The sequence below is a fragment of the Mustela putorius genome, unplaced genomic scaffold, assembly GCF_011764305.1.
Source record: "Mustela putorius furo isolate JIRA1106 unplaced genomic scaffold, ASM1176430v1.1 tig00003853_pilon_pilon_pilon, whole genome shotgun sequence".
In the NCBI taxonomy this organism is placed as follows: Eukaryota; Metazoa; Chordata; class Mammalia; order Carnivora; family Mustelidae; genus Mustela; species Mustela putorius.
This window is the reverse complement of record NW_025422005.1, coordinates 7,041,551-7,069,035: the sequence shown is the minus strand read 5'-3', so window position 1 is coordinate 7,069,035 and position 27,485 is coordinate 7,041,551. Positions and strand designations below refer to the sequence as shown.

At 41.8% G+C, this 27,485-nt stretch overlaps 1 protein-coding gene across 17 annotated transcripts in view; it reads right to left on the bottom strand.

The window, feature by feature from the left end:
- Positions 1-27,485, bottom strand: part of KIF1B (kinesin family member 1B) — a 146,154-nt gene that overhangs the window by 96,125 nt on the left and 22,544 nt on the right. For all 17 annotated transcript variants that reach the window (XM_045063717.1, XM_045063719.1, XM_045063724.1 and 14 more), the window contains exons 3-5: positions 8,020-8,096; positions 7,092-7,271; positions 4,117-4,182 (exon numbers count right to left, since the gene is read on the bottom strand). In XM_045063717.1, coding sequence (XP_044919652.1) covers positions 4,117-4,182; positions 7,092-7,271; positions 8,020-8,096 — 323 coding nt within the window. The remainder of the gene's footprint in view (positions 1-4,116; positions 4,183-7,091; positions 7,272-8,019; positions 8,097-27,485) is intronic.

The following is a 27,485-nucleotide window of genomic DNA, read 5'->3' as shown; positions in this document are numbered from 1 at the left end:
GGGTCCTGGGATCAAGCCCCGCATCGGGCTCTCTGCTCAGCAGGGAGCCTGCTTCCTCCTCTCTCTCTGCCTCCCTCTCTGCCTACTTGTTATCTCTGCCTGTCAAATAAATAAATAAATAAAATCTTTAAAAAAAAAAACAGCTCTACAAGGAGAGATCAACAATCTTTACAAAGAGAAATGCCTTAGGTCTAGTCCATTTCATTCTATTAACAGTCGCACAGACATCGCTGTCTAGCTTAGAGCCGGCCTTCCGATGGACTCAGGAAAGAATAGGAGCTAAGAAGGCTACCTCGGCAGTCAGCAGCCACTACCTAAGTCAGAAAAAATACCATTTTTAGTAGCAACTTACCAGTTACTAATACACTTCTAAAAATATATGCTGTTGTCAATAATTGAGGGCTACAGTGAGGTTACTCTAAAAGCTTGGAAATAAAAATTCTATTAGAGTTAACACGAAGAAATACTACCAATGTTCCAGAGCAGGGAAGACAAAAAAGAGACCAGCAACCCCAGTACGGTAACACTAACCACACACAAACCATGTATCTACCACAAGGAGTGAGGACTGGTCAGCATGGAGTCTGACGGCATGGCGAGACCTGTCCACGACTGATGAGGGAAGAGGAAGCCTCAGCCAGTACATTGCGGAAGTCTCGTTCCACCAGCAGGACTGTTCCTCTCCTAGAGCTGAAGGTCTCAGACTATCCTTTCTTTACCTGAAGCAAGCCAACATCTCACTCATCTAGGAAACTCCTCCCTCTCTATCTCCATGCTCACTAAAAAACCAGCAGGGTTCCAACCGAAGTCTGTCCACAGGAAGGTAAGATAATATACCAGCCTTGCTAATGTTTAATGTTCTGGTCTAGGGAAGAATAAAAAATAAAAGGGAAAGTAACAAATAAAAGTAGTGGTTTCATAACACAAGTCAAATGAGCTTCACTCAAGAGTCTGGCTTTGAAGGTTGCTTCTGGTCCTGATTTATCTGTAAGATCAGACTTCTAGGCAAATAAGGCTCTGGAGGGGGAAATTCACCACAGGAAGACTCCTTATGCTCTTCTCTTGTGTATCCTGAGCTATTCAAGCACACAATAAAATTTGGCAGTTGTATACTTTAAATTTCTATAGACACATTTCCAAGTGTCTGAAACAATAGAACCACTATTTCTATTGCTTTTTTCTTTCACTCAGTCTCAGATCTGACTGTGTACTTTATTTTTATTTTTTAAAAAAGATTTTATTTATTGGGGCGCCTGGGTGGCTCAGTGGGTTAAAGCCTCTGCCTTCGGCTCAGGTCATGGTCCTAGAGTTCTGGGATTGAGCCCCACAGTCAGGCTCTCTGCTCAGTGGGGAGCCTGCTTCCCCCTCTCTCTCTCTGCCTGCCTCTCTGCCTACTTGTGACCTCTGTCTGTCAAATAAATAAGTAAAATCTTAAAAAAAAAAAAAAAAGATTGTATTTATTTATTTGACAAAGACAGAGCAAGAGAGGAAATACAAGCAGGGGAAGTGGGAGACGGAGAAGCAGGCTTCCCACTGAGCAGGGAGCCTGATGCGAGACTCCAATCCCAGGACCCTGGGATCATCACCTGAGCCAAAGGCAGAGGCTTAACAACTGAGCCACCTAGGTGTCCCACTGACTGTATATCTACACTGCATTTTAGAATCAGTTTTTTAAAATATGGAGAACCCTTGAGTAACTGATCCCATATGAGATCAAAACAACAGGACAACAACATGACACCTTCTTAAAGCAGGTCTTCGTATAAAGGGAAATGGCACTTTAACATTCCTGTGTAGTATTTGGACTCGGACATGCACTCCGGGGTCTTTTCGAACGACTTGCTGTCCCTCTTCACCCAGGTGTGGGAGTGTGAGGACCCAAGTAACCTAGGCAAGGGCTGCTGTGCTCTGCTACTTACTCTCTAACTCGCAAACCCACCTAAAGCCAGCACCAGTTCCTTTACTTCCGAGCCAGCCACTACAGCCCCCACGCAGCAAATTCAATTCACTGAGCAGAAGCATCTTCCAGGCATTTTCTAGGCACTTGGCACACATCAGTACATAAAACAGACAAAAATCCCTGCCCCAGTGAGTTTATGATTCTAAATAAAAATAAGTGACAAATACTTAAGTAAACAGAATTCTAAAGTAGGTTAGAACATGAAGAGACCTGGGGTGGGGTGGGGAGGGGAGGGAGAACAGGAGAGAGAGCAGAGTGCTGGGCTGGAGGACGGGCTGCAGGGTTAAACAACGCGGTCAGAGTCAGTTTCGTTGAGAGGGTAAGCCTTGAGCAAATGACTGGAAGGAGCTGAAATACTTAGACAAAAAGACACACAGAGGAAGAAAATTTCAGGCAGAAGGAAAGTAAATGTAAAGGCCCGGAGGTAGGAAAAGTTCCTATTGTTCCAGAAACGGCCCAAAAGCCAGTGGCTGGAGCAAATAAAGGAGAGAAGCAGGAGAGCAGGCAGAGGTCCCGATGCAAGGAAGTACAGGATCGACGACACCGCACTCCAAGCAGACTGTGAACTCCAGTATAGAAGGACATGGCGTCTTCTCTTATTATCTACAAGCTCAAAAACTGTCACATTCTATCACTCTGTCTATCCTTTGAATTTATTTAAAATATGTGATATCTTTTTTTTTTTTTTTTTAATATTTTATTTATTTATTTGACAGAGAGAGATCACAAGTAGGTAGAGAGGCAGGCAGAGAGAGAGAGAGAGAGGAGGAAGCAGGCTCCCTGCTGAGCAGAGAGCCCGATATGGGACTCGATCCCAGGACCCTGAGATCATGACCTGAGCCGAAGGCAGCGGCTTAACCCACTGAGCCACCCAGGCGCCCCTAAAATATGTGATATCTTAATAAGAATAAAATCTACTGAATTTTCACTTGTTATACATTTAGTTGTCAGAAAGAATATAGGATGAGACAAGTTATTTAGAGACTTAATTTTAACAGAAGTATTTTTAGAGCAGCACATTCCCATTTTGGTGTATGATAGTCACAAGGCAGAATTCTCTAAAATTTATAGATTTAGGCAACACTTTATAGGTAAAGAAAAGTTGACCAGCTATGTGGGTCAACTTGGAATTGTGTAAGTCCTATAGAACATCACAACACATACATTAAAAAAAAAAAGTTTGCTTAAAAACAGCTTCATGTCTCAGAACAACAGGCTCATGTTAATAGAACACTTAATTTCAGTTACTACAGAACTGAGTAGCAAAGCAAGAGGTAAGTGAAACAGCTTCAAAAAGCACATATCAATAAGTAGAAATGTTAATTAAATAAATGAATGTATGTATACAATGTAATTCTACAGACCTCTTCTTCAAAGAGCTGGAGTATACACTGGGTGAAGAATAACTGTCTAAGATTGTAGGCAATTAAAAAGAGGGAAGGGGAGATCTGATTATACAGAATTTAAAAACTAATGTCTGGGGGGCACCTAGGTGGCTCAGTCGTTAAGCCTCTGCCTTCGGCTCGGGTCATGATCCCGAGGTCCTGGAATCGAGGCCTACATCGGGCTCCCTGCTAGGCGAGAAGCCTGCTTTCCACCACCACCCCCCTTCTTGTGTTCCCTCTCTCACTGGCACAATAAAATAAAATAAAATAAAATAAATAAAATCTTCAAAAACAAACAAACACCAATGCCTGTCACAAATCACTATTAATAAATATGAAAGGGGGAAAGAATTCACACAAATGATCAAGATAAGCACTGCAATCTCAAAATGTAAATAGGCATATGTATAATTTACAAAAACAAAAATACTACAAGTTGGCAATGACACAATGGGTACTTACACCCTCCTGATGGGACTGGAAATTGGTACAGTGTTTCTTTCTAAAAAGCTATTTGGCAATTCACATGTATTGTTTGACAACCGGATACGTAAACGAAATAACTAACAATAAAGCTTATGAACAAGCTTCTGACTTATGAACAAGGACTTAATTGCAACGTTATTCATGATGACCAAAACTCAGAAGTAGCCTAAGAATACGAAACCGGGAGAGTGGTTAAACGACCCGCAGTCATCACCTGGGCCCGCTGGAATGGAGGCGACGGAGTGCAGAGGCCTGTGGCTTTATTTAACCCACGGCTGTACTCACCTCTACAGAGTAAGACATTTCTTCATTACAGTTGTCATTGATTTTCTCAAACAGTTCTTCACATAGCTACAGAGGCAGAAGGAGAGAGGTGGGAACAGCGAAAAGGAGAGAAGTATAAAGACACCCATGAGTGCTAAATGAATAAGCGAGATCCCTTTTCTCTTTTTCAAAATATTAATGGTAACAACATCAAAGGAGAATGCATTGAATGAAATAAAAGGACAGTTGTGAATTTTTATTCTCCCTTGATGACAGCATCTCAGAAATGTTTCCTTAGAAAGCAAGCCACATTTAGGGGAAAAGTTCTGTGTCTTCCTGTGTTAGGTCCCTAGCACATTAAATTTATGTAGAATCCAGTTCGTCACACTATCCTAGAGTAACAGTGAATCTACTACTATTATGTAGCAGTCCAACTACTATTAAACTACATTTTGGGGATGCCTGAGTGGCTCAGTCAGTTAAGCATCTGCCTTCAGCTCAGGTCATGATCCCAGAGGCCACATTGGGTCCTTGCTTAGGGGGAGCCTGCTTCTCCCTCTGCCTGCCACTCCCTCTGCTTCTGTTCACATATGCTTTCTTTCTCTCTGACGAAAACAAAACAAACAAAAAACCCTACATTTTGTACACATTTTATCATGCTATATAAATTTTATTTTATATTGTCAGTTACCATACACATTACAAATCATACATATGTATGTATAAAGAGAGAATGCATACTATTTCAAGGGAGTAAATGAAGGTATTTAAGAATTAATTTTTTTTTTTTAAGATTTTATTTATTTATTTGACAAAGAGAAATCACAAGTAGATGGAGAGGCAGGCAGAGAGAGAGAGAGAGAGGGAAGCAGGCTCCCTGCTGAGCAGAGAGCCCGATGCGGGACTCGATCCCAGGACCCTGAGATCATGACCTGAGCCGAAGGCAGCGGCTTAATCCACTGAGCCACCCAGGCGCCCCTAAGAATTAATTTTGATAGTACAGAGGTGCCTGGCTGGCTCAGTCAGTGGAACATGCAACTCTTCATCCCAGGGTTGTGAGTTCAAGCCCTATGCTTGGTGTAAAGATTACTTCAAATAAATAAATAAATAAAAGAATAATTCTGTCCGTATAAAATTTTCCCCTTTACCTTTGTCTTAAGATTCCAAACCCTTTATAAGAGGCTATTCTACCTCACAGTGACATTTCCAACAGAAAACATTAACTTTTCTAGATCAGGAAAATCACAAAATTTCACTCTCCCCATTCTTTGAATTTATTCAAAATGTGGTATTTTAATAGGAATACTTAATAAAATTCTATTAAATTTTCATCTGCTATACATTTAATGTTTAGGCAATCAGTACAGATTTGGAAAATGAACTCTATGTTTGTGATTCTCCAGAAGTCTAAACAGAATTTAAAATGTATTATAAATGGCAGTCTCTAAATGATAATCTTGTTTTTAAAAATTAATGCTTTTGCATTAAAATTAAATATTTCAAAATTCTACAAGAGATATATATGTAATTACATAAAAACAGATTAGGGGCACCTGGGTGGCTCAGTCATTAAGTGTCTGCCTTCGGCTCGGGTCATGATCCCAGGGTCCTGGGATCAAGCCCTGCGTCGGGCTCCCTCCTCAGCGGGAAATATGCTTCTCCCTCTCCCCCTGCTTATGTTCCCTCTCTCACTGTTTCTGTCAAAATAAATAAATAAAATCTTTTAAAAAAAAAGATTAAAGGAGAAGGATGGAGAAACTAAGTGTGATGATGGAGTAAACAGACTGTTTAGTGTAAGTTGCTATAATCTACAAAATATTATTTCATTTATACATAGTAGTAGAAGTAAGGCCTCCAGAACCACCGTGCCTGCATTGGGATTCTAGCTCTGCCACTCCCTTAGGCAAGTGACATGACCTCCCTATGCTTCAGTTTCCTCATCTTTAAAATGAGGGAAATAAAATAAAGGCAACAACTGCATCTACTTCTTAGGGTCAAACTAGGAGGATGAGCTGAGTGAGTATCTGTGAAACACTTGGACCAGTGCTCACACATCATGAGTGCTACACAGTACTTTCTCTAATTATTATTGTAATTTTTGCTACTCCTATACACAAAGAAGGACAATTCCTAATAGATGTTTTAATATTGACAAATATTTTTAACAGAAGAAAATACATTAGTATGTTCAGTTTTTTCTGAAAAATTCTTAGTCTTTACTGATAGTTAAGCATTTCAATTATACAGCTGAATTTAAAATTAGAAAAAGTAGCTGTTGCTCTCTTATGTATCTTACTCTCAGAATACAGAGGTTACACTAGGCCTATAGTAAAAAAAAAAAAAAACTTTAAAATTAATTCCAAATATCATCAATAAAAGCAAACCACACTTCTGTCATTAATGAGAGAAGTTCCTTCTAAATTCCTAAGTTTCTATGTCACAACTCCTCTCCATTCCAAACATACAAGGTCAAAAGACACTGCTCTTAAGAATTCTCAGACTATTCAAGCTTACTGTGATAATATTAAACTAATAAGATAAAAGGAAAATATCTCTGATAAGGCAATTAAAAAACTAAAAAATAATCATATGTTTAAAAGGTGATCTATATTATGGGATTTGGTAAACTATCTGAGCAACAACACCGACCAGGTGTCCCAGGATTCAGAACAAAGCCTGGCACACGCTACCATTTTCTAAAGAAGCTGGTAGCACTGTTCAAAAGATAAAATACCCAGACAGGGGTATGCAGCAAAACTTTTACAGAATGCCAACTCCCCACATTCAAAGACAGACATGTCTACATGTCGGTCTTTTCCATTAGACCACTAGATCCTTTGAAGAAAGGAACAAGTGATTTATTTTATTTTTGTCCCTTGCATAGGACAGTCCCGGTATAAATGTTTGCTAAATAAAAGAAAAATATGTATTGTTACAGCAAGTGAAAACTAAAAGTAATATTAAACAGAGGTCTTTCGTTGTTTTTGTTTTTTTACCTGTGGAATTATGCCAGCCTGGCTTTCCTCCTGTTTACCCATCATTGTATAAGATTTCCCAGCACCAGTCTGCCCATAGGCAAAGATACAGACATTATATCCCTCAAAGGCATGTAAGAGCATTTCCTTTCCAATGTCATTGTACACACGGTTTTGAGATGCAAAACAGGGATCTTCAGGCTGTAGAGATTAAAAGGAGAAATAAATGGCATTTTATTCGTATTCTTTCCTAGGCTTATTTGATTACTGCTATAATAAATTTAAATGTTTGGAATCTCAACAGTCACCTATTAAAATATATTATCAAATTTTTAAATCCTTTCTACACAGCTTATTTTTCTCTTATTTCACACACATACACACACACAGTCATCCGGCTCAGCCAAACATAAAAATATCTGCATGAAATTATCTCACCCAATTACACGTCACTTTCCATAACCTTAAAAGTATCACTCTTCCATCCACAGAAAGGTACAAGAAAATTTTCTTAAATGGAAAATGGTACTAAAAGTTCAAAGGTCAAATCCACATATAAAAATACTTCCCAGCACTCACTCTAGGTAGTATGGCTATTTCTCAATAAACCTAGCTTTTAGCGACAAATGTCCAACCCCTTTCACAGGTCTTTCTGTTGGTCATCAGGTTCTGTCAGTAGTTTAAAACCTCTCCTACTCCAGCACAAAACAGAAAAAAAAAAAAAAAATGTAATGAAGGGAAACAAATGCAAGCTGTAGTTCACGAAAAATCCCTAGAAGCCAGCAAGATTTGGGTCCTTTACTATAAGAAGAGTACTGCAAAGGGCCCCACTCTTTCCATTTTCCTAGGTGTTAGTCATCTCTGTCCTCTTTCTGGACCTTCAAGCTCTTTCAAAACTGTTCACAACCAGCACTGTTCTATTATTACACTGCACCGTAAGTATACTCACCGAGGTATGAGACCAGTAGGAGTAGTCGAAACTAAAGGACTTTGGAGCTTCCTTTGGGTTCTTTGGGTTAATAATACCTAGAAAATGAAAATGATTTGGTTTTGTAAGTCACTCAGTTACATGTTCTTTAGTTCAACATGATGTTGTTTTAAGTTCAAAACATCCAAATCAGTAAATTCATACCGCTGAATCTGAAGAAGGCAATCGAAAAACAAAAATTATCACATTTTTAACAGGTAGGATCTGTACATAGAATTTAGAAGAATCAGACCATCAACATCCACTGGGTGCCACCAGGATTCAGAACACAGCCCAGTACAGAGCAGGTGCTCAGTAAGTATTTTATGCTGAACCATGGTAAATAAGAACCCAAAATTCAGAAATGGGCCACATAATTATTTGCATAAATATTTCAATACATTAGAAATAAAAATTAGGGGCCCCTAAGTGGCTTAGTTGGTTAAGCAACTGCCTACAGTTCAGGTCATGATCCCAGGGTCCTGGGATCGAGTCCTACATCAGGCTCCCCCTGCTTCTCTGCCTGCCACTCCTCCTGCTTGTGCCCCCTCTCTCTCTGTCAAACAAATAAATAAAATCTTCTAAAAATAAATAAATAAATAAATAAATAAATAAAAATTAGAGAATTACTGGATACAACTACCTGAAGTAAATCCTTTTTAAAGATCTTATTATCTACTTTAGAAAAGCATTTGATAATTAAGTATTCATTGGAAAGACAGTCTTATTTCTGAAATCCACATTTGATAATAACATTATACACACACACACACACGTGTACTGTGTATGTCTACAGTGGAATCACAGACCACAAATCATCTGCTGAATGTTATAGGCAACAAAATTGGTTTAAGGATTTTATTTATTCATTTATATGAGAGAGAGCACCCACGCGTGCAAGTACAAGCAGGGAGGAGGGGCAGAGGGAAAGGGAGCAGGGAGTCTGACTTGGGCTCGATCCCAGGACCCTGGGATCATGACCTGAGGCACCCAGGTGCCCTGAGACAGCAAAATTACTTTTTGACAGAAAAGCAGGAAGCCTTACTGCCCCGACTGAAAGTATTTCAGGTGTGACCAACCCAGGCGCACCATACTTCAGGGACCGTCTGAACCCGAGGCTTAGTCTCCCTTCCTTCCTCACACATGGAAAGCCTAAGCGCCTCCGACTGCACATGGAAGAGAATCTTCACGACACAGGGTCATGAAATCCCTTCAAAGACCAGACGTCTCAGCCAATCCACTTCCCTAAGGCACGGCCACGTCCCAGGCTATCGGTGAGATCACAATGAAAAAATAACGTCCCGGGCAGCTGCTGCCCGGGACACAAACAGCAACAGTTGCTACAGCGGCGCTCAGTTCTCCCTCCCGCTGGGCTCCTCGGCCGGGCCACACACTTCTGCTCAAACCTCAGCTGCTGCAGAGTGTGAACAGGCTCGTACTGCACAGAATCATGTGACGAGGAGACATGGTTCTAGAAAGAACATCTCCCCACACACAAACGGCAACCTAAGCAATGAACCAAAAGGCACCAGGGACGAGATTTACATAATGGCCAGCCTCGTGCAGTGCTAGAAGCACCGTAAGCCCTGAGCTCTGGGAACATCCTGCGGACCTGCCCTCCTGCCCCTAAGGCAGACAGAGGTTTTGTCACCGTCACTGTACAGAGACACCATCACAAAGAGGTTCAGCAACGTCAGCAAGGCTACAGAGCTAGCTAGTGGCAACCCAGGATGCGGACTCCGGCGGCTTGGCTCCAGAGCCCCCACTCGTAGCCACGGTACCCGTTTACAGGCTTACTCTTTGCCTCTATGTAGCGACTGCCAGGGCAAACCCAGTAAGGCATTTTATGCGTATGTATACATATGTGTGCATGTATGCACATGTCTACGACTACCCCCTAAAATTACATCATGGGCATTGTTTAGAACCTTCTTACCCAGGGACCCCTGGGTGGCTCAGTGGGTTAAAGCCTCTGCCTTCAGCTCAGGTCATGATCCCAGGGCCCTGGGATTGAGCCCCACGTTGGGCTCTCTGCTCCTCGGGGAGCCTGTTTCCCCTTCTCTCTCTCTCTGCCTGCCTCTCTGCCCACTTGTGATCTCTGTCAAACAAATATGATGAAATCTTAAAAAAACAAAACAACAACAACAAAAACCTCCTTACCCATTGAAAACTAAGAACTAGGAGGATCACAGTTCCTAAAAGATGGAAGACTACCCACAAACTCTACCAAGCAAATGGAACTTAGTGTCACACTATGTGCACCAGATTCAGGCTTCAGCGGCGCAGGGACAGAGACCAGGACAAGACCCTCAAGTAGTCTTCACTGCTCAAAAACATGGCTAACATAAACACTCTCGAACCTCTAGGAAATTTGCTGTTATAAGACCTTGAAGCCATACTTGACTCCATCTTTTAGCTACTCACTGCTGGTACCAATTCTGCCAAGAACAACTTAAGATAGTTTCCAGTTGCACCTCTTTGTTCCCTCTTCCCTAGGACTAAGCAGCAGAAACACTACACCAGCAAGCAATCCTCCTGATCCACAGGAAATCCTTTTCCCCTTCCTCAAGATTCCCTCCTTTCAGATCTTTGCAGCTTCTGAAGCTAAATTTCCTAATGTACAGATTTGAACTCAAACTGCCTTCTAAGTAACTGCCTGCATGTAGACAAAACTTTTTATTTTAACAAAAATAAGTAAATCAAAATATAATTCTGAAGAGCTACTTTCATAATAGTTATGTCAAACAAGATGAAATTTACCCACAATATTTAAAAGATTTTAATTCTTATATGAAGGATATTTTACAGAAAACACCTTAGAACAATGTAAAACTCAACTCAGTACTGTTGTTACCTGTTTGAGGGGGTAGTGTAAGCCCCGGAAGACATGCATAATTTTTTTTTGAAGATTTTATTTATTTATTTGACAGACAGAGATCACAAGTAGGCAGAGAGGCAGGCAGAGGGTTGTGGGGGGAAGCAGACTCTCTTCTGAGCAGAGAGCCCGATGTGGGGCTCGATCCCAAGACCGGAGCCAAAGGCAGAGGCTTTAACCCACTGAGCCACCCAGGCGCCCTGGCATGGATAATTTCTATATGTTAGCTGAAGAGTATTTAATAGGATAGTTTGCTTTATATAATTCTTTACAATTATATATGTCTCGTATTATCTTAAGTATACGAAATGTTTCCTAATAAAAAAATTTGAAACTTTCCAACTCTGCAAACAAAAGCACTGTTATAAAAATAAAATATCAGCAACAGCCCTTCACCTCATCAGAAGCCCACGATCTCTACCATTACTTCCAAGGACAATGAACTAATATTTTCTAATGTGCCAAAGGTTTTCTCCTTCTGAATTAATAACAGTTGAGATCTAACTTACTTCCTTTAACTCAACTAAGAAACAGGATGTTTCCAACTATGAATAAAACGCAGCGGGGGGTGGGGGGGGACGCAGTACATGTAATGGGAAGGAAATGCGATTGGGATCAAAGGACCATTCGGAATATGTTAATATTCTAAACGGATGATGAACACTAAGTAAATATATTCAGAATTTTTTGTCACCTAGGGTACCACTGCACTGAGTCCTCCCTAAAACTGAGATAATACCTAGCTCACAGGATTAAATGAGTAAAGCACTACACAAATGCTAATTTTCAAAAACAGGTATTTTTTGTTTTTAACTTTCTCAGTGTTTTGGTGGATATGTTAACCCTATTCCATGATCCTTAAACCAAAGTGAGAAGTTCACCCACTAACTGGTAAAATAAGAATTCTATTTCTTGGGGCGCCTGGGTGGCTCAGTGGGTTAAAGCCTCTGCCTTCGGCTCAGGTCATGATCTCAGGGTCCTGGGATCAAGCCCCGCATTGGGCTCTTTGCTCAGCAGGGAGCCTGCTTCCCCCTCTCTTTCTGCCTGCCTCTCTGCCTACTTGTGATCTCTGTCTGTCAAATACATAAATAAAATCTTTAAAAAAAACCAAACTCTATTTCTTGGCAAGAATCAAAGTGCTGTATTGAGGTCCTACAGCTGCGTCACCAAATCTCTGAGGTTCCTACCACATTATAAATCCCTTCAGTATAGGGACCATGTTTTGGGGATCCCTCTACAATGCCCTACACCAAACAGGCACTCAGATGCATGTCCTTCTTTTGTCATGTATAATTCTAATATCATTAAATCCTATATGATTTACAGGAGCATAAAAAGAAAAATGAAAACACTGCATACCTATGCAATGTACACATAAAATATCAGTTCATTTCATCAACTTTCAGAGAAAGAATGTAGAAAGAATTGTATTACCATAAGATGTGGCAATATTTAATATGACGGTTCTCTGTATCATAGTCAACTGAACGAAGAAAGCACTTAAGAAAGAAATAACAGTAATTAATGAGTATCTTCAACATATAAACTATTTTCACCAACATAAACGCTGCTACAAATGCAGCATGCCTCCCAGAACCATGTGTCATCAGTGTGCAGGCTTTGTTTAGGATAAATCACCACTTTTTCTGCAACGAATGGATTCCAGGCATATTTTGAGGATTGGAGTCAGAACATAACTCTGTTTTAAATGCTCTATCCCTCATATTGCTTTATTTCCTATAAAATCACCCTTCATGGGACGCCTGGGTGGCTCAGTTGGTTGAGCGGCTGCCCTCGGCTCAGGTCATGATCCCAGCGGCCTAGGATCGAGTCCGGCATTGGGCTCCTTGCTCGGCGGGGAGCCTGCTTCTCCCTCTCCCTCTGCTCGCCACTCTGTCTGCCTGTGCTCGCTCACTCTCTCTCCCTCTCTCTCTCTGACAAATAAATAAATAAAAATCTTAAAAAAAAAAAAAATCACCCTTCATGCCACTTTTTAAGGCTCCTTTTAAGCATCTTCCAGACCTAAGGCCTCCCCCCGCCTAGTGAGACTCCTCTGGACACACAGTATACTACAAACCTAGACCCATCTCCACAAGCAACTTTTAACAGATGATCTTAAGAGTCATCTCTGACTTTCTTCTCTCACACCCCACATCTGACTTACCCTGTCAACTCTACTTTCTTTTCTTTTTTTTTTATTTTAAAGATTTTATTTATTTATTTGACAGAGACAGATCACAAGTAGGCAGAGAGGCAGGCAGAGAAAGAGAGAGGAGGAAGCAGGCTCCCTGCTGAGCAGAGAGCCCGACGCGGGACTCGATCCCAGGACCCTGAGATCATGACCTGAGTCGAAGGCAGCGGCCTAACCCACTGAGCCACCCAGGCGCCCTCAACTCTACTTTCGAAATGAATCTAGAATCCCGTGACTTCTTCACCACCACCACCACCACTACCGCCCTGGTCCAAGCCTCCACCTCTCTCACCTGGAAGATGGCACTGCGAACCGCGGTCCTCTTCTCACAATAACCCAGATCGTATCCACGTCATGCCTCCAGTGAACATTCCAACAGGTTCCCAACATACACTGAAGACAACTCGAGTCCCTCTGTGACCTGCTGCCTCGTTACTGGAGTGATTCACCCCTTACTCCAGCCCCGCTGCCCTTCTCACTGCAGATATATACTCTCATTTTGGGGCCTCTGCACTCTGGCCCTACCAGGAATGCTCCCGTCCCATCCAAACAGCCCACTCCCTAACCTCACACAGGTCTCTGCTCAAACATCACCAGGGGGAGCAGATGGTCCTGTTCTGACCATCTTACTTAAACAGTATGCCTTCACTCTCCATCTGGTTACCCTGCTTTGTCTGTACTGCACACCGGACCACCTGACTTAGTCTGTGTGTCACTGGAATGTAGTTCCATGATATGAGAACTTCTGTTTCATCTACTGTTATATCCCAGCTCCAAGGAGAGCACCTGCCACATGGTAGATACTCAATGCATACCCAAAGTACCAATGACTATATTAGTTTTCTCTTTCCTTACAGATTGTTACTTCTTTGTAGCTGGATACTATGACTCCTCTTTCTGCAGCACTCACAGTGCTGACTTCATAAGTAGGTGGTGCTGATTTGCGGACCGGCACTTGGATCTCCCTGCACAACCTGCCTCGAGTCTTTTCTCCCTGAGCAGCCAACTCACTCAACTTCTGGCCAAGACAGTTCATCTCTGGGAGAGAAGGAGTCTAAATTTCTATTTCAGTGGTAGAAGTACAACTTCTAGGAAACAGCAGTAATGGGTAAACAGGGGACATAAGGAAAGATGACCAGGTTTTAAATCGGAAGATGTTCTGATGGGGGTCACCAGAAAAGATAAGGACAAAGGAAAATATAATGGGAGGCAGAAGAGTGGGATAGCACTTGGAAATCCCTCTTCTTCCCCAGGTGTTTAGAACTATCTCTTACTGTATACATTTCACAGGAAATATGGAATCTCGGATCAGACACACCTACCACTTTACCACTCCAATTTATTGCTATGAAGTTTTCTCCAGTATTCTAGATATAACAAGCTTGACCTGCATAAGGATTCTTTTTTTTTTTTTTTTTAAAGAACAAGTCCATCTTCCTGATCTTTCTGCCTGTCTTCCAGTGGTCCCTGACCATCTGCCTTCTGTATCTTTACTCATTGTGCTTATTGTGCTTTACTCACTGTATCTTTACTCATTGTGCTCAGCTTTCCAAGCTTCCCAAGTTGGAAATAATACTAGTTTCCATGCTAGCATTCATCTTTCTCAAAAGAAGCATTCCTGGGGCACCTGGGTGGCTCAGTCAGTTAAGCATCCAACTCCTGATTTTGGTTCAGGTCATGATTTTATTGTCATGAGATCAAGCCCCACAGTGGGCTCCACTGTGGGCATGGAGTCTGCTTAAGATTCTCTCTACCTCTGCTCCCTCCATCCCCTGCAAAAAAGCAGCAGCAGCACTACTGCAAAAGATCCGAAGATCCTATTTTAAGAAAGGAAAAGTTAAACAGCACTTTCATTCATTGGGCACATTTATTAAGCACAAACTATGTGCCAGCAATGGGCTGGGAATACAATGGCAAGCAAACAAGTTATTTCTGCCCTTCTAGAGCTAATAGCCAATGGAGGAGGCAGACATATAATCACACAAAATAAGTAAACACTTTCAAATTGTGATAAGAGCCATGCTAGATAAGCACAGAGTTCTAGAAGAACACAGAAACAGGTATGTATAAAAAGAAACTTTGAAGAGAGATGATTTTTGAGTCAGTAAACTCTGATTTGATAAAACAGAAAAGCCTGGCTGAGGATAATAGGAGACAGCTAGGGAAAGTGGAGATAACCACAGCTAACATTTATTAAATGCCTACTATGTTCCAAGCACAGCGTTAAAGCATTACATGTATTCGCTCACTTAGTCCTTATAATAACCTCATGAGGTGGGTACTATTATCATCTCCATTTTACATTTGAGGCACCACAGAAGAACGTACCTGCCCAAGGCAAGAGGTTGGACTAAAGTTTGGAACATGGGGCTCCAAGGCTCCAAACCACTGGGCAGTGTGCATCCCAAGCCAGGAAGGGAGCCCTGGGGTAAAAAGACACATGTGGCATCCAGATACTGGTCTGGCAGGTGTGCCTCAAGTACAAGGGAAAACAAAGAAAATCACTAAAATCTCAGAGTCAAATCACCGAGAGACCTTAAGGAGTTAGTGAACCCTTGGGCAATGAGAAGCCACTGGAATGACTTGATTCTATTTATAGACTACAGTACAGAGAGTGGACTGGAAGAAGGCTTGAGTGGAAGTATAGAGACCAATTACATAGAACACAGCAACCACTGCAGAATATTTGGGAAATTTTGCTTGCCATTTCTAGAAGGACTCCCATGACAACTGGATTTGGCAATTAGAAATCCATGAGTTCCACTATGTAGCATTCGTGCGGGCAGGGAGAGAGAAAGGCCCATTCCTATAACAAAAACATTGTCTCTTGATCCAAAACTGAATTTTGTCTTACAGTGTGACTCAGTATTCAATGATCAAAATACAAGTTGACCTAGAAATAGAAACTACTTGTAGAAGACATTTCCAAGGACTTTAGCAATGAAGGAAACAGAATACTACAGAGGTTTTAATCTAACCACCCCTTAAGTATCCACTATTACCTTAGCATACATCTATAACTTGAGCATATGACAAGCCTCAATTTTCCTATCTGTAAAATAGGTACAATAATATTACCACCTAGTTTTATAGAACTGTTATGGGAATTAATGACTAGTCCACGTCAAGAATTCTAACACAGGGACGCCTGGGTGGCTCAGTTGGTTAAGCAGCTGCCTTCGGCTCAGGTCATGATCCCAGCGTCCTGGGATCGAGTCCCACATCGGGCTCCTTGCTCAGCAGGGAGCCTGCTTCTCCCTCTGCCTCTGCCTGCCATTCTGTCTGCCTGTGCTCACTCTCTCCTTCTCTCTCTCTGATGAATAAATAAAATCTTAAAAAAAAAAAAAGAAAAAAAAAAGAATTCTAACACAAAGCAAATGTTCAAAATATTCTTTTATTTAACAAATATCTGATGGGGCGCCCGTGTGGCTCAGTCCTTGGGTGTCTGCCTTTGGCTCAGGTCATGATCCCACGGTCCTGGGATAGAGCCCCTAATCTGGCTCCCTGCTCTGTGGGAAGCCTGCTTCTCCCTCTCCCACTCCCCCTGCTTGTGTTCCCTCTCTCGCTGTGTCTGTCTCTGTCAAATAAATAAATACAATCTTTAACGGCAACAACAAATTATTTGAGTGTCTACCATTGCCCCAGACCTGAACTATCTAGTGAAAAACAGTCTCTTATCTTCAAGGAGGTTACGTTCTCATCTGGAAGTCAGATAATTAAGTAATACAGATAGTATCGCCTGGGGAAGACAGATAAAGGAGAGTTAGGAGATACAAGATGACAGTGGAGGTGGCAGGGGTGGCCTTCATTTTTTTTTTTTTTTTAAGATTTTATGTATTTATTTGACAGAGACAGTGAGAGAGGGAACATAAGCAGGGGGAGTGGGAGAGGGAAAAGCAGGCCTCCCACCAAGCAGGGAGCCAGACATGGGGCTCGATCCCAGGACTCTGGAATCACAACCTGAGCCAAAGGCGGCCGTTTAACCACTGAGCCACTTCGGCTTTTGAAAGTAAGCAGACTGCCACCTCAAGGGCTCCTGGGTGGTGCAGGCGCTTAAGCATCCAACTCTGTTTTCCCTTGGATCATGTGCCCAGGGTTGTGAGATCAGATCCAGCCCCACTTAGAAATCCACACTCAGTGTGGAGTTGGCTTCGGATTCTCTCTCTACCCACCTCGGGGCCTTCCCCACCTAAAATAAATAAATAAATCTTTTTCTTTTTCTTTTTTTTAAGGTGGGCTTACTGTTAACTCTGAGAAGGTAATTCAAGCACAGACCTTGGTAACATTTAAAGAAAAGCAAGACCACAACTGTAGCGAGAAAAAAAAAAAAAAAAAAAAAGAATAATGAGATGTAGGACCCCTGGGTGGCTTAGCCAGGTTAAGCATCTGCCTTTGGCTCAGGTCATGATCCTGGAGACCCGGGATCAAATCCCACATCAACTGCCTGCTTCTCCCTCTGCCCCTCACCCTGCTTTCCTGCTCTAATAAATAAATAAAATCTTTTTTAAAAAAATGAGCTGTCAATCAGCTAATTAATCACAGACCAAATTCTGTGGGGCCCTGCGCCCAAGGTGTGGGTTTTTTTTATTTATTCAGTGACACTAGTCACAGAGGATTTGAAGCACCGAGGTGACAATAATCTGATTTACCTTTCCAAATAGGACTCTGCTGCTGTATAGGAGCAGAGACAGAAGCAGAAAGACAGAAGTGACTGAGCACTGACTCGGACTAGAGCAGAAATGGTAAAAAGCAACTGAAGTCAGGACATACTATGAAGGCAGAGGGGACCAGCCTTACTGATGGACTGTCCTATAAGAGAGACAGACGACCAGAGTGACTCCAGTATTTGGTCTGAGAAACTAAAAAGAATGGGTGAGAATGAAGGACGGGCCACTTTAGGTGCCCAGGGAGGAGAAAACTACAGTTCTACTGAGGACATGTTAAGTTTAAGATACTTCTTCGGCTTTCAAGTAGTGTTAGGTTAGCAGCTGGGTGGACAGTTCTAGAGATCTACAAAGAGGTCAGGCCAGGCTGGAGAAATTAATCTGGGAGTCATTGCCACTTCAAGTCATGACCCTTTAAGCCTTGAGTCTGAATGAAATAACCTAGGGGGTCTGTCTTCTCTGGAGACAGAGGAGAGATGGAAGAAAAGAGGCCAAATCCTGGTGCATTTTTATCCTAGGAGGTGAGGACCAACGGGGGGAGAACGGGCTGCGAGGGAGGAAGGCAACCGGAGCGCGCAGGGACCGGACAGCCGAGAGAGGAGACCGAAATGTTTCATGGAGGAAGTCAAGCTTTGCTACATATTATTATGACAATGCTGATTACCACAAGCTTCTCTGGCCCCCTGGAGGAATGAGCCTTTGTTCTAGGGATCTCCTGACTTCCTGGCAAACAACTCTGTTCCCCTCACCTCCCGTGCCTTGGCTCCCATCACCATTCAGATCTCATCTAGCTTCAAGGCTGTTTTCTTACGTCCCGTCACAAATCAGAAAGGCAGCTTCAGCACTGAAAGTCTGATCAGACTTTTTCCCCAAGTCCACAGGGAAGAGGATCTTGGTTTCTCTCTTCCTGTGCCCTACATGTCTTTTCCCCTTTGTCTTAAAGGTTTTATTCCTCGTGCTGTAGCGGACACTCATTACCGTCAGAGAGCAGAAGAACAGTGAGGAACAGGACAGCCGCTTTCACGCCAGGGCTTACCAGAAGACTCTTATCCAAGATAAATGGAAATGCCTTTAAAATGATTATCACAAAATGTTCCACAGCTGTTAGTTTACTGATGAACCATAAGACCATCTTCTCTTTCTTAGAGACCCTTCTAGTCAAAATTGGCCTTACAAGTCTGTTAAGTGCCCCAATGTTGCCACCTTTTTTCTTTGCCTTCTTCCCAACTTTGTTACTTCAGCATAAAGATGCAGAAAGAATGTTTTAATTACTAAGCCCCAGAAAACAAGGCAGTCAAAACAAGATTTGTACTTAAAATCCTTTTTATTCTCCAGAATGAATTTGTTTATCTAATTTCTCAAAGTCTCTATGTAGCAATTACACTGCTGTTGGCAAACTATGAAAGATTTTGCCCGGAACTACAATTAACTTATCATTGTGCAACACTGTAACTTTATATTAACTTTTCTAAGAGCAATGTTTGCGGCTTGTTAAAAATCCCAGTGACATCTTCAATACGAATTCCTCTTCCAAAAGCAGCTATGCCTCCAAATTTTTTTTTAATTGCACACACTAAAGCCATTCTGTACACCTATTCCAAAACCATAAAACCAAAATCCATAAGCAGTTCCTTCCCCTACTCAGAATAATGTATGTCTAGAAACATATTAAAATGATATAAAAGCATATTGCCATGAAGTATAACCGAGCAGAACTATAACCATAAGTTTCTTCATCATTTAGAATAACAAAATTACATTCCAAATCCTATAAACAATATAAATGTACTATATGTGTTCACTATATACTCAATCCCAAAGTATTAAAAATAAATATACACAATGGGGGGAAAAAACCCTACTAACTCTATAATGTCACAATGCATCAACTGGGTATAAAATTAATATAATAGCTATAACAAACATTTTGTTTTAAAGATTTCATTTTCTTGGGGGCGCCTGGGTGGCTCAGTGGGTTAAAGCCTCTGCCTTCGGCTCGGGTCGTGATCCCAGGGAGCCTGCTTTTCCCTCTCTCTCTGCCTGCCTCTCTGCCTACTTGTGGTCTGTGTCTGTCAAATAAATAAATAAAATCTTTAAAAAAAAAAAAAAAGATTTCATTTTCTTTAGTAATCTCTACACCCAACATTGGGCTCGAACTTACAACGCTAAGATCAAGAGTCATATACTCTACCGAGCCAGGCAGGTGCCCCAAGCTCTAACAAACACTGAACAAAGCCCAGCTAATAACTATTCCTAAGCAGATGCTGAGTGACTGGGAAGGAAGATGCTCTGGAAGGCCTCGCTCTCCCCTCAGTCCGGCGGCACAAAGACGGTGGAACTAGTAAGAATGCCCTTGCTATTCATAATTACCCTGCATCAAGAAGCGTCATCAAAATAAATTTCAACCTAACAGTTAAGTTCAAATTACACACAGAGAGTACTTCTACACAGAAGAGTAAAGCTTACTATTTTGAGAGGCAAGACATACTGGACAGGTATTAAGAGAGAGGTTCCAGAGTCAGCCAGCCCAAGTTCATTTTCTAGTTCTCCTAAACCTGTGACCCCAGACAAGTCATCTGTGAAATGGGGAAAATAGGAGTATCTACCATAGGACTATTGTGAGGACTAAGTGAGTTAAAATCTGCAAGTGCCTGACTATGGCTGGCAGAGCTTAAGTGTTTATTACTGTTTTTGTTGTTGTTAATTACTAATCATGGTTTGGTTTTCCCCCTATTAACAGGCATTTAAAAAGCTGCTTTTGTTTCTTCCTTCATCCATTCTGCCTCCTCAAGTTTATTCAGAGTTACAAAATGAACTCTTGGTATCAGAACAGAACAACGTCACAAGGAAACAGTAAATGTGATAGTCAGTCATTCACACAGAGCTTCTGCTAATTCTGGCCACACGGTTTTTTATTCTGCCAAAACAAAAACGCTCCCCAGACATTCCCCTACCTTTCCTGGCCCTATCCCTCAATCCTTCAGATGTCTCCCCTAGATGCTTTCATGAGTCACCACACTGCTGTGATTCTTTCTCTCTAAAGCTCTCCGAGCCTAGGGGCCTCCCAGCTTATGTCTGCTGAATAACAAAAATCTAATTTCTTATAGATGCTCTCAAAACCCTGATTTCAGGGGCGCTTGGGTGGCTCAGTGGGTTAAAGTCTCTGCCTTCAGCTCAGGTCATGATCCCAAGGTCCTGGGATCGAGCCCTGCATCGGGCTCTCTGCTCCTCGGGGAGCCTGCTTCCTCCTCTCTCTCTGCCTGCCTCTCTGCCCACTTGTGATCTCTCTCTCTCTCTGCCAAATAAATAGATAAAATCTTTAAAAAAAAAAAAAACAAACAAACCTGATTTCCTATTTCTTATTCTCACCATCTGTATGTACAGAGCATCCATCCCTAAGCAATGCAACTAAGAACAGTTTTTAGCTCACTGGAAATGATTTTGACAAAATAAGCAATTGTTAATACACTACCAAGAATGAAATCTAATTACGTACCTTGCCTACCATATAACCAGATGCTGCAGGCCCTTTCTGGTCTCACTAACAGCTCTCCGACTCTGCTAGCTCGGTTACAGCACTTCCCACTTCACTAGGCAACTACCAAGAGCAATCAGCATGGACTTTTAAAAATCAACTCCAATACATCTCAAGGAAAGGAAAGGAAGAAAGAAAAGCCTCGGGGTGGTTGCTTTCCCTTCGGGAAAACAAAAACAAAAACAAAAAACCTGCATCTATAAAACCTCCATGAAGTACAGTTTGAATTTAATCTAGACAACCTCAAAAGACTAGAACAATATGATGCAAATCAGCACAGAGAGAGGACTAGGTTTCCTACGAGATTTTAGCTGGACTTCTTGTTTCAGAATCTAGATGGCAGGTTTTTTAGGTATTTGAAGAAGTTTAAATTACAAAATGTAATAGAAAGCAGTTGTAAATACACAATAGCAAGGGTTTCCTCCAACTTGGGAAGAGGTATAATTGTTTCTGCCTTTAAATTTACATTCCCATTGAAAATAACAATTTAAATACCAAAATTCACCACGAAAAAAAATGTTGACCAACTTTTCAAATACCATCCTCTGCAGTACACCTGATTCCATTTGATGCTCACTAGCAACCCTGGGGTATGGGCGAGACAGGCACTAGCAACATTTCTACTGAATAAACAAAAGACTTAAGGTCAAATGTCTGATCACAGAAGAGGAGTTAAAAACGCACGCTTCATAAATATAACAGAGGACCATGTAGCCTCTAATATCACATGCTTAAAGAATACATGGAGGAATGTACCCAATACACCATTTAGTAAAAGGCTGGAGGCTTTACAAAGGGAGAGGAGGGGTCAAAGAACAAACTAACTTTTATTCTGAAAGAAATGGGAACCATCTTAGAGTTTGTGGGGAGAAAACAAACAAAAAACAATTTGATTTCCATTCTTTTTTTTTTTTTTAAAGATTTTATTTATTTATTTGACAGACAGAGATCACAAGGAGGCAGAGGGACAGGCAGAGAGAGAGGAGGAAGCAGGCTCCCTGCTGAGCAGAGAGTTCGGGGTTCGGGGCTCCATCCCAGGACCCTGGGATCATGACCTGAGCCGAAGGCAGAGGCTTTAACCCACTGAGCCACCCAGGCGCCCCCTGATTTCTGTTCTAAAAGGACTGCTCTAGCTGCTCTGTTGAGAGAGAGTCCTAGAAAATAAGGGGTGAAGCCCGAAGACTGGCTAGGAGGTGACTGTGGGTAGTGGCAGTGGAGGAAAGAGTGGTCAGATTCTGAGTATCTTCTGAGACAGAGCTCACAGGCCTTTCTGACGGAGGCAAGAAAGAAGTCAAGGGCGATTATATGATTTTTGCCCTGAGCAACCACAAAAACAGAATTTCCATTGAGTTGAGGGAAAGCTCAGGCAGAGACTGAAGAGGACATATCAGGAACTAAGTTTTGCACACGCTGAGTTCGACATGTTTATCAGCAGACAGAGATGCCAAGTAGACAGCTGCATATAAACTGCCTTCTAGAAACAATTCCTTGCCTTCCTGTGTGGGCTTACAGTCTTCTTTACAGCAGGCCTAAGCAGCAGTTTTAAAGCTCAATCATTTGATAATAAGGGATTAGATAAATTATGCTTTATTAATATATCAGAACACTACATATCCATGACAATCACGTCCTTGAAGAATACTTAAGAAAAGATGTGCTAGGGGCGCCTGGGTGGCTCAGTCATTAGATATCTGTGTTTGGGTCGGGTGGTGATCCCAGGATTCTGGGATGGAGCCCCACATCAGGCTCCCTGCTCAGTGGGTAACCTGCTTCTCCCTCTCCCATTTCCCCTGCTAGTGTGCCTTCTCTCACTGTCTCTGTCAAATAAAATCTTTAAAAAAAAGATGTGCTCAATAAGTTAATGATAATTTATCTCATCTAAAAGAGGGTACATTCAGGAATACATTCCAGGAGACCAGCTTAGGAGGCTGCCATGTGAGACACCATCGTGTCAGATGTAGAAGAAAATACAAAGTCTGTTTTGGGCCCAAGGAAAAAGAGGCAAAAGCTGCTCTGAAGGCTGACAGGGGACAGCAGGTCAGGATGTAAAAAGGTACTCAGAAAAGTCAGGGGCCAGCAGACGGTGCTAAACTGAGAAGGCCAGCCTCAAAGACCATCCAAAGGTCATTCTAAAGGACAAACTCAACTTCGGTCAACTCCAACTGAGTAAATGCAGTCTCAATTCTGGGGCCCCTCTATTCCCCAACCTTAATCCCCCCACCACACACATACACACAACCCTCACTGCTGTAACTCCAAGTCTTGATTAGAGCAAAAGTGTTTCATTTCAAATTTTTTAAAAAAGTTTAATGCCACTGGTACCCACGTGGATTTCAGTAGATCTTATTGAGTTCCTCCAGGGCCACAAGAAGCCTCTCGTTGCTGCTTATCTTCTTCCAGGCCAATGACCAAATGAGTGTCATTTAATCAATATGTACAAGCCACTTAAAGAGTAAACATACCTCTCTTTGGAAAAAGGATTGAAAAGTGTCTAGAAGGATTCAGAAAGAGGGGGCAGGAGAAAAATTTCATGGGCTTGTCCCCATCACACGAGAAGCCCTGGTCACTGATGTAAACAGACATCTTTGTATTTTCTTCTACATCTGACATGATAAAAACAGCTCTATTTACAGGGTGAAAACTTCGTTTTCTCCCTTTGTTTGTATACTTTTCAAATTAAGTACTTAGCATACAAATACTAGATAGATTCATAAAGTTTATAATTTATAGGGGCACCTGGGTGGCTCAGTTGGTTGAACGTCTGACCCGTGGTTTTGGCTCAGGTCATGAGATCAAGTCCCAGGTTGGGGGTCTATGCTTAGCGCAGAGTCTGCTTGGGACGCTCCCTTCTCCCCCTCAACCTCCATCCCCGACTCGTGCACATGCACACTCTCTAAAAATAAATAAATAAATCTTAATATATAGTTATTTAATAAAATGCACAAGCTGTGACGAGAAGACAAAACCCCAGGTACCCACCAGACAGTTACAGAACAGGACTCTCACCTCGGCAGCTCCCCTAGCCGACCCTCCCAGATCTCCCTGCCTGCCGGCTGACCTCTGAAGCATGCGGAATTTTGTCAATACCACCTTACTTTTCCTCATAGTTTTACCCGTGTGTTTGTACAGCATAAAGAATACAGAGAACAGCTTTGCATACTTTCAAATTTATATAAATACACTGGTTTCTTTTTTGAGTTGCTTATACAGCTACAATTTGTTTATAATTTGTGTGTGTGCACATAGTAATTCTTCTCTACTGTATTCTATTTTATGTAAATCTACCATGATTTATTTATCCACTCCCCTGTTGGTGGATACTGGGGTTGTTTCCAGTTTTTTGCTCTAAGAAAAATTCATGCAGGATGCTTGGTGGCTCAATCATTGGGCATCTGCCTTCGGCTTGGTCATGATCTCAGGGTCTTCGGATCAAGCCCCGTACCGGGCTCCCTGCTCAGCGGGAAGCCTGCTTCTTCCTCTCCCACTCCCCCTGCTTGTGTCTCTCTCTGTCAGATAAATAAAATCTCTTTAAAAAAGTAAAAAATAAATTAAATAAAAATTTAAAAAAAGAAAGAATAAGAAAAAAATCATGCTCCTAAGACTTTAAATGTCTGGGTATTTGGTGCCTGGGTAGCTCAGTCAGTTAAGCGTCTGACTCTTGATCTCAGGTCAGGTCTTGATCTCCGAGTCATGAGTTCAAGGCCCATACTGTGCTCCATGCCAGGCATGGATCCTACTTACAAAAAAAAAAAAAGTCTAACTGCCTAAATCTTCATCCGCAGTTTTAGTGTCTCAGTGAAATGGGGGCAGGTTATAGAGACACATGACTGGGCGGGAGTCAGATATGCAGCTCCCTGAATGCATCCTGAGAAAATGCAGCAGTCCACCTCTACAGTTAGAGCACATGGTGTGGAGGTGGAGAAGTCCTGCTGAAGATCTGGCCTTATCCTACATCTCCAGCCACACGAAAGCACTCTGGATGCTGTTTTATGAAGTTTACACCTCAGTCTGATTGAACTAATTATGGCTTATCCCAGAAGAGACTTAAGAAGACCTCATTCTGATTATTGGTTAGAAACACATTCCGATTTAAAAGAATTCCTTTCAAAAGTCTCTCTTTCCAAACCTCCACTTTGTTCCTTCCTCCATTCCAAATTTTCATTAATGGACATGAAGTCATTCTTTGTATCAGTTATGATGTGCAGCATTTCATTTAGAAATGTACATGTGTGAATAAAAAAGCCTTTAAAAATGCACCATGTTAGTAATTAACAGGGGGGAAAATCTGGGTCCCTTCTATTCCACTAAGTTTGGGGCACTAAAACAACAAAAGACCTTGGACAAGAGAAAACTGATAAATACATGAAGGAGACTTAGCAAAAGGCCAGCTAGAGACACATTCCTGTGGTTAAAGGTGAAGCAAACACAGTTTAATCACCTAAAGGACCATGTGGGAGCCAGCTTTACCTACCCTCCTGTTTTTCTGAGGGGAATTCATGCGGTTTCAAAGTCTCCACATTTACCATTAATGAGAGCAGTTCAACCATTAATTCTGCCCCACTTTCCTTTTTAAGAGTAATTAGACAATTAAAAAAAATGATTCCAAAGCGGGAGAAACTTGGAATATAACGGGATTTTTTTATTTATTTATTTAACAGACAGAGATCACAAGTAGGCAGAGAGGCAGGCAGAGAGAGAGGAAGGGAAGCAGACTCCCTGCTGAGCAGAGAGCCTGATGTGGGGCTTGATCCCAGGACCCTGGGATCATGACGTGAGCTTAAGGCAGAGGCTTCAACCCACTGAGCCACCCAGGCGCCCCATAACGGGATATTTTTTTTTTTTTTTAAAGATTTATTTATTTATTTGACAGAGAGAGATTACAAGTAGGCAGAGAGGCAGGCAGAGAGAGAGAGGAGGAAGCAGGCTCCCCGCTGAGCAGAGAGCCCGATGCGGGACTCGATCCAGGACCCTGAGATCATGACCTGAGCCGAAGGCAGCGGCTTAACCCACTGAGCCACCCAGGCGCCCATAACGGGATATTTTTAAACGAAGATATTTGTATGCATGTGGGTCTCCAAAATGTCAAGGCAGTAACATTTATCTGTGCCATGGAAAATATTCTCTCTGAAACAAGAAAGTACTTAAATAAAACTGCTACTACTCGGTTTTCAGATCTGGCACGTTCCCTAAAGTACTCTTCACCCTCTTCTACTTTTTTGTAAGAGACCTTATGGCAGGAACATTCCACTGCATTCCATGTGCAATCAGTTATAACCCCTATGAGCAACCGCCCAGGCCAGCTTGCCGGCACAGCAGTCTTTTAATGCAGCTAACACATGTGGCTACAGCAAATTCATTTCATTTTTTGCAACAAAATGCACACTTTCTCCCAATCTTGAGCCCAACTTTTTTTAGTAAGCCATTAATACTTTCTAACCAAGCAGTTTGTTTAAAGTCTCTTATATAAAATTATTTGGATTATATTTTAGTCAAATTACTAAGAAATCGCCATATAAAACTGAAAAGAGAAAAAGAACACATTAGTAGAAAACTGAAACCACCAAAAAATCTAGAGGAAAAAGTCTCTCATACAATTAATTAGTTTTCCAAGAACAATACCTTTCAAAGGAACCAAAATTACCACAAAATTTCTGAGCCATAATAAAGTAGTTAGCTAAGAAACCAACCCTACTTTTTCCAAAGCTAATTCATCAAATGAGGATTTTTTTTTCAGTACACTAATGTTAATTTAAGAGTCACAAAATTCTGGGGGTGCCTGGCTGACTTAGTTGGTAGAGCATGCAACTCCTGGTCTTGGGATCATGAGTTCAAGCCCCACACTGGGGGTGGAGTCTGCTTTCAAAAAATGTTAATAAATCAATTAAATAGAAAAAAAACAAGTGTTGGGGAGCCTGGGTGGCTCAGTCATTAAGCGGCTGCCTTTGACTCAGGCCATGATCCCAGGATCCTAGGATCGAGCCTAGGATCCTCTCTTACTGTCTCTCTCTCTGTCAAATAAATAATTTGGCTCAGGTTGTGATCTCAGGGTACTGGGACAGAGCCCCACATCGGATTCTCTGCTCAGTGGGGAGCCTGCTTCACCCTCTCTCTCTGCCTACCTCTCTACCTACTTGTGATCTCTCTGTCAAATAAAAAAATCTTTTAAAAGAATTAAAAATTAAA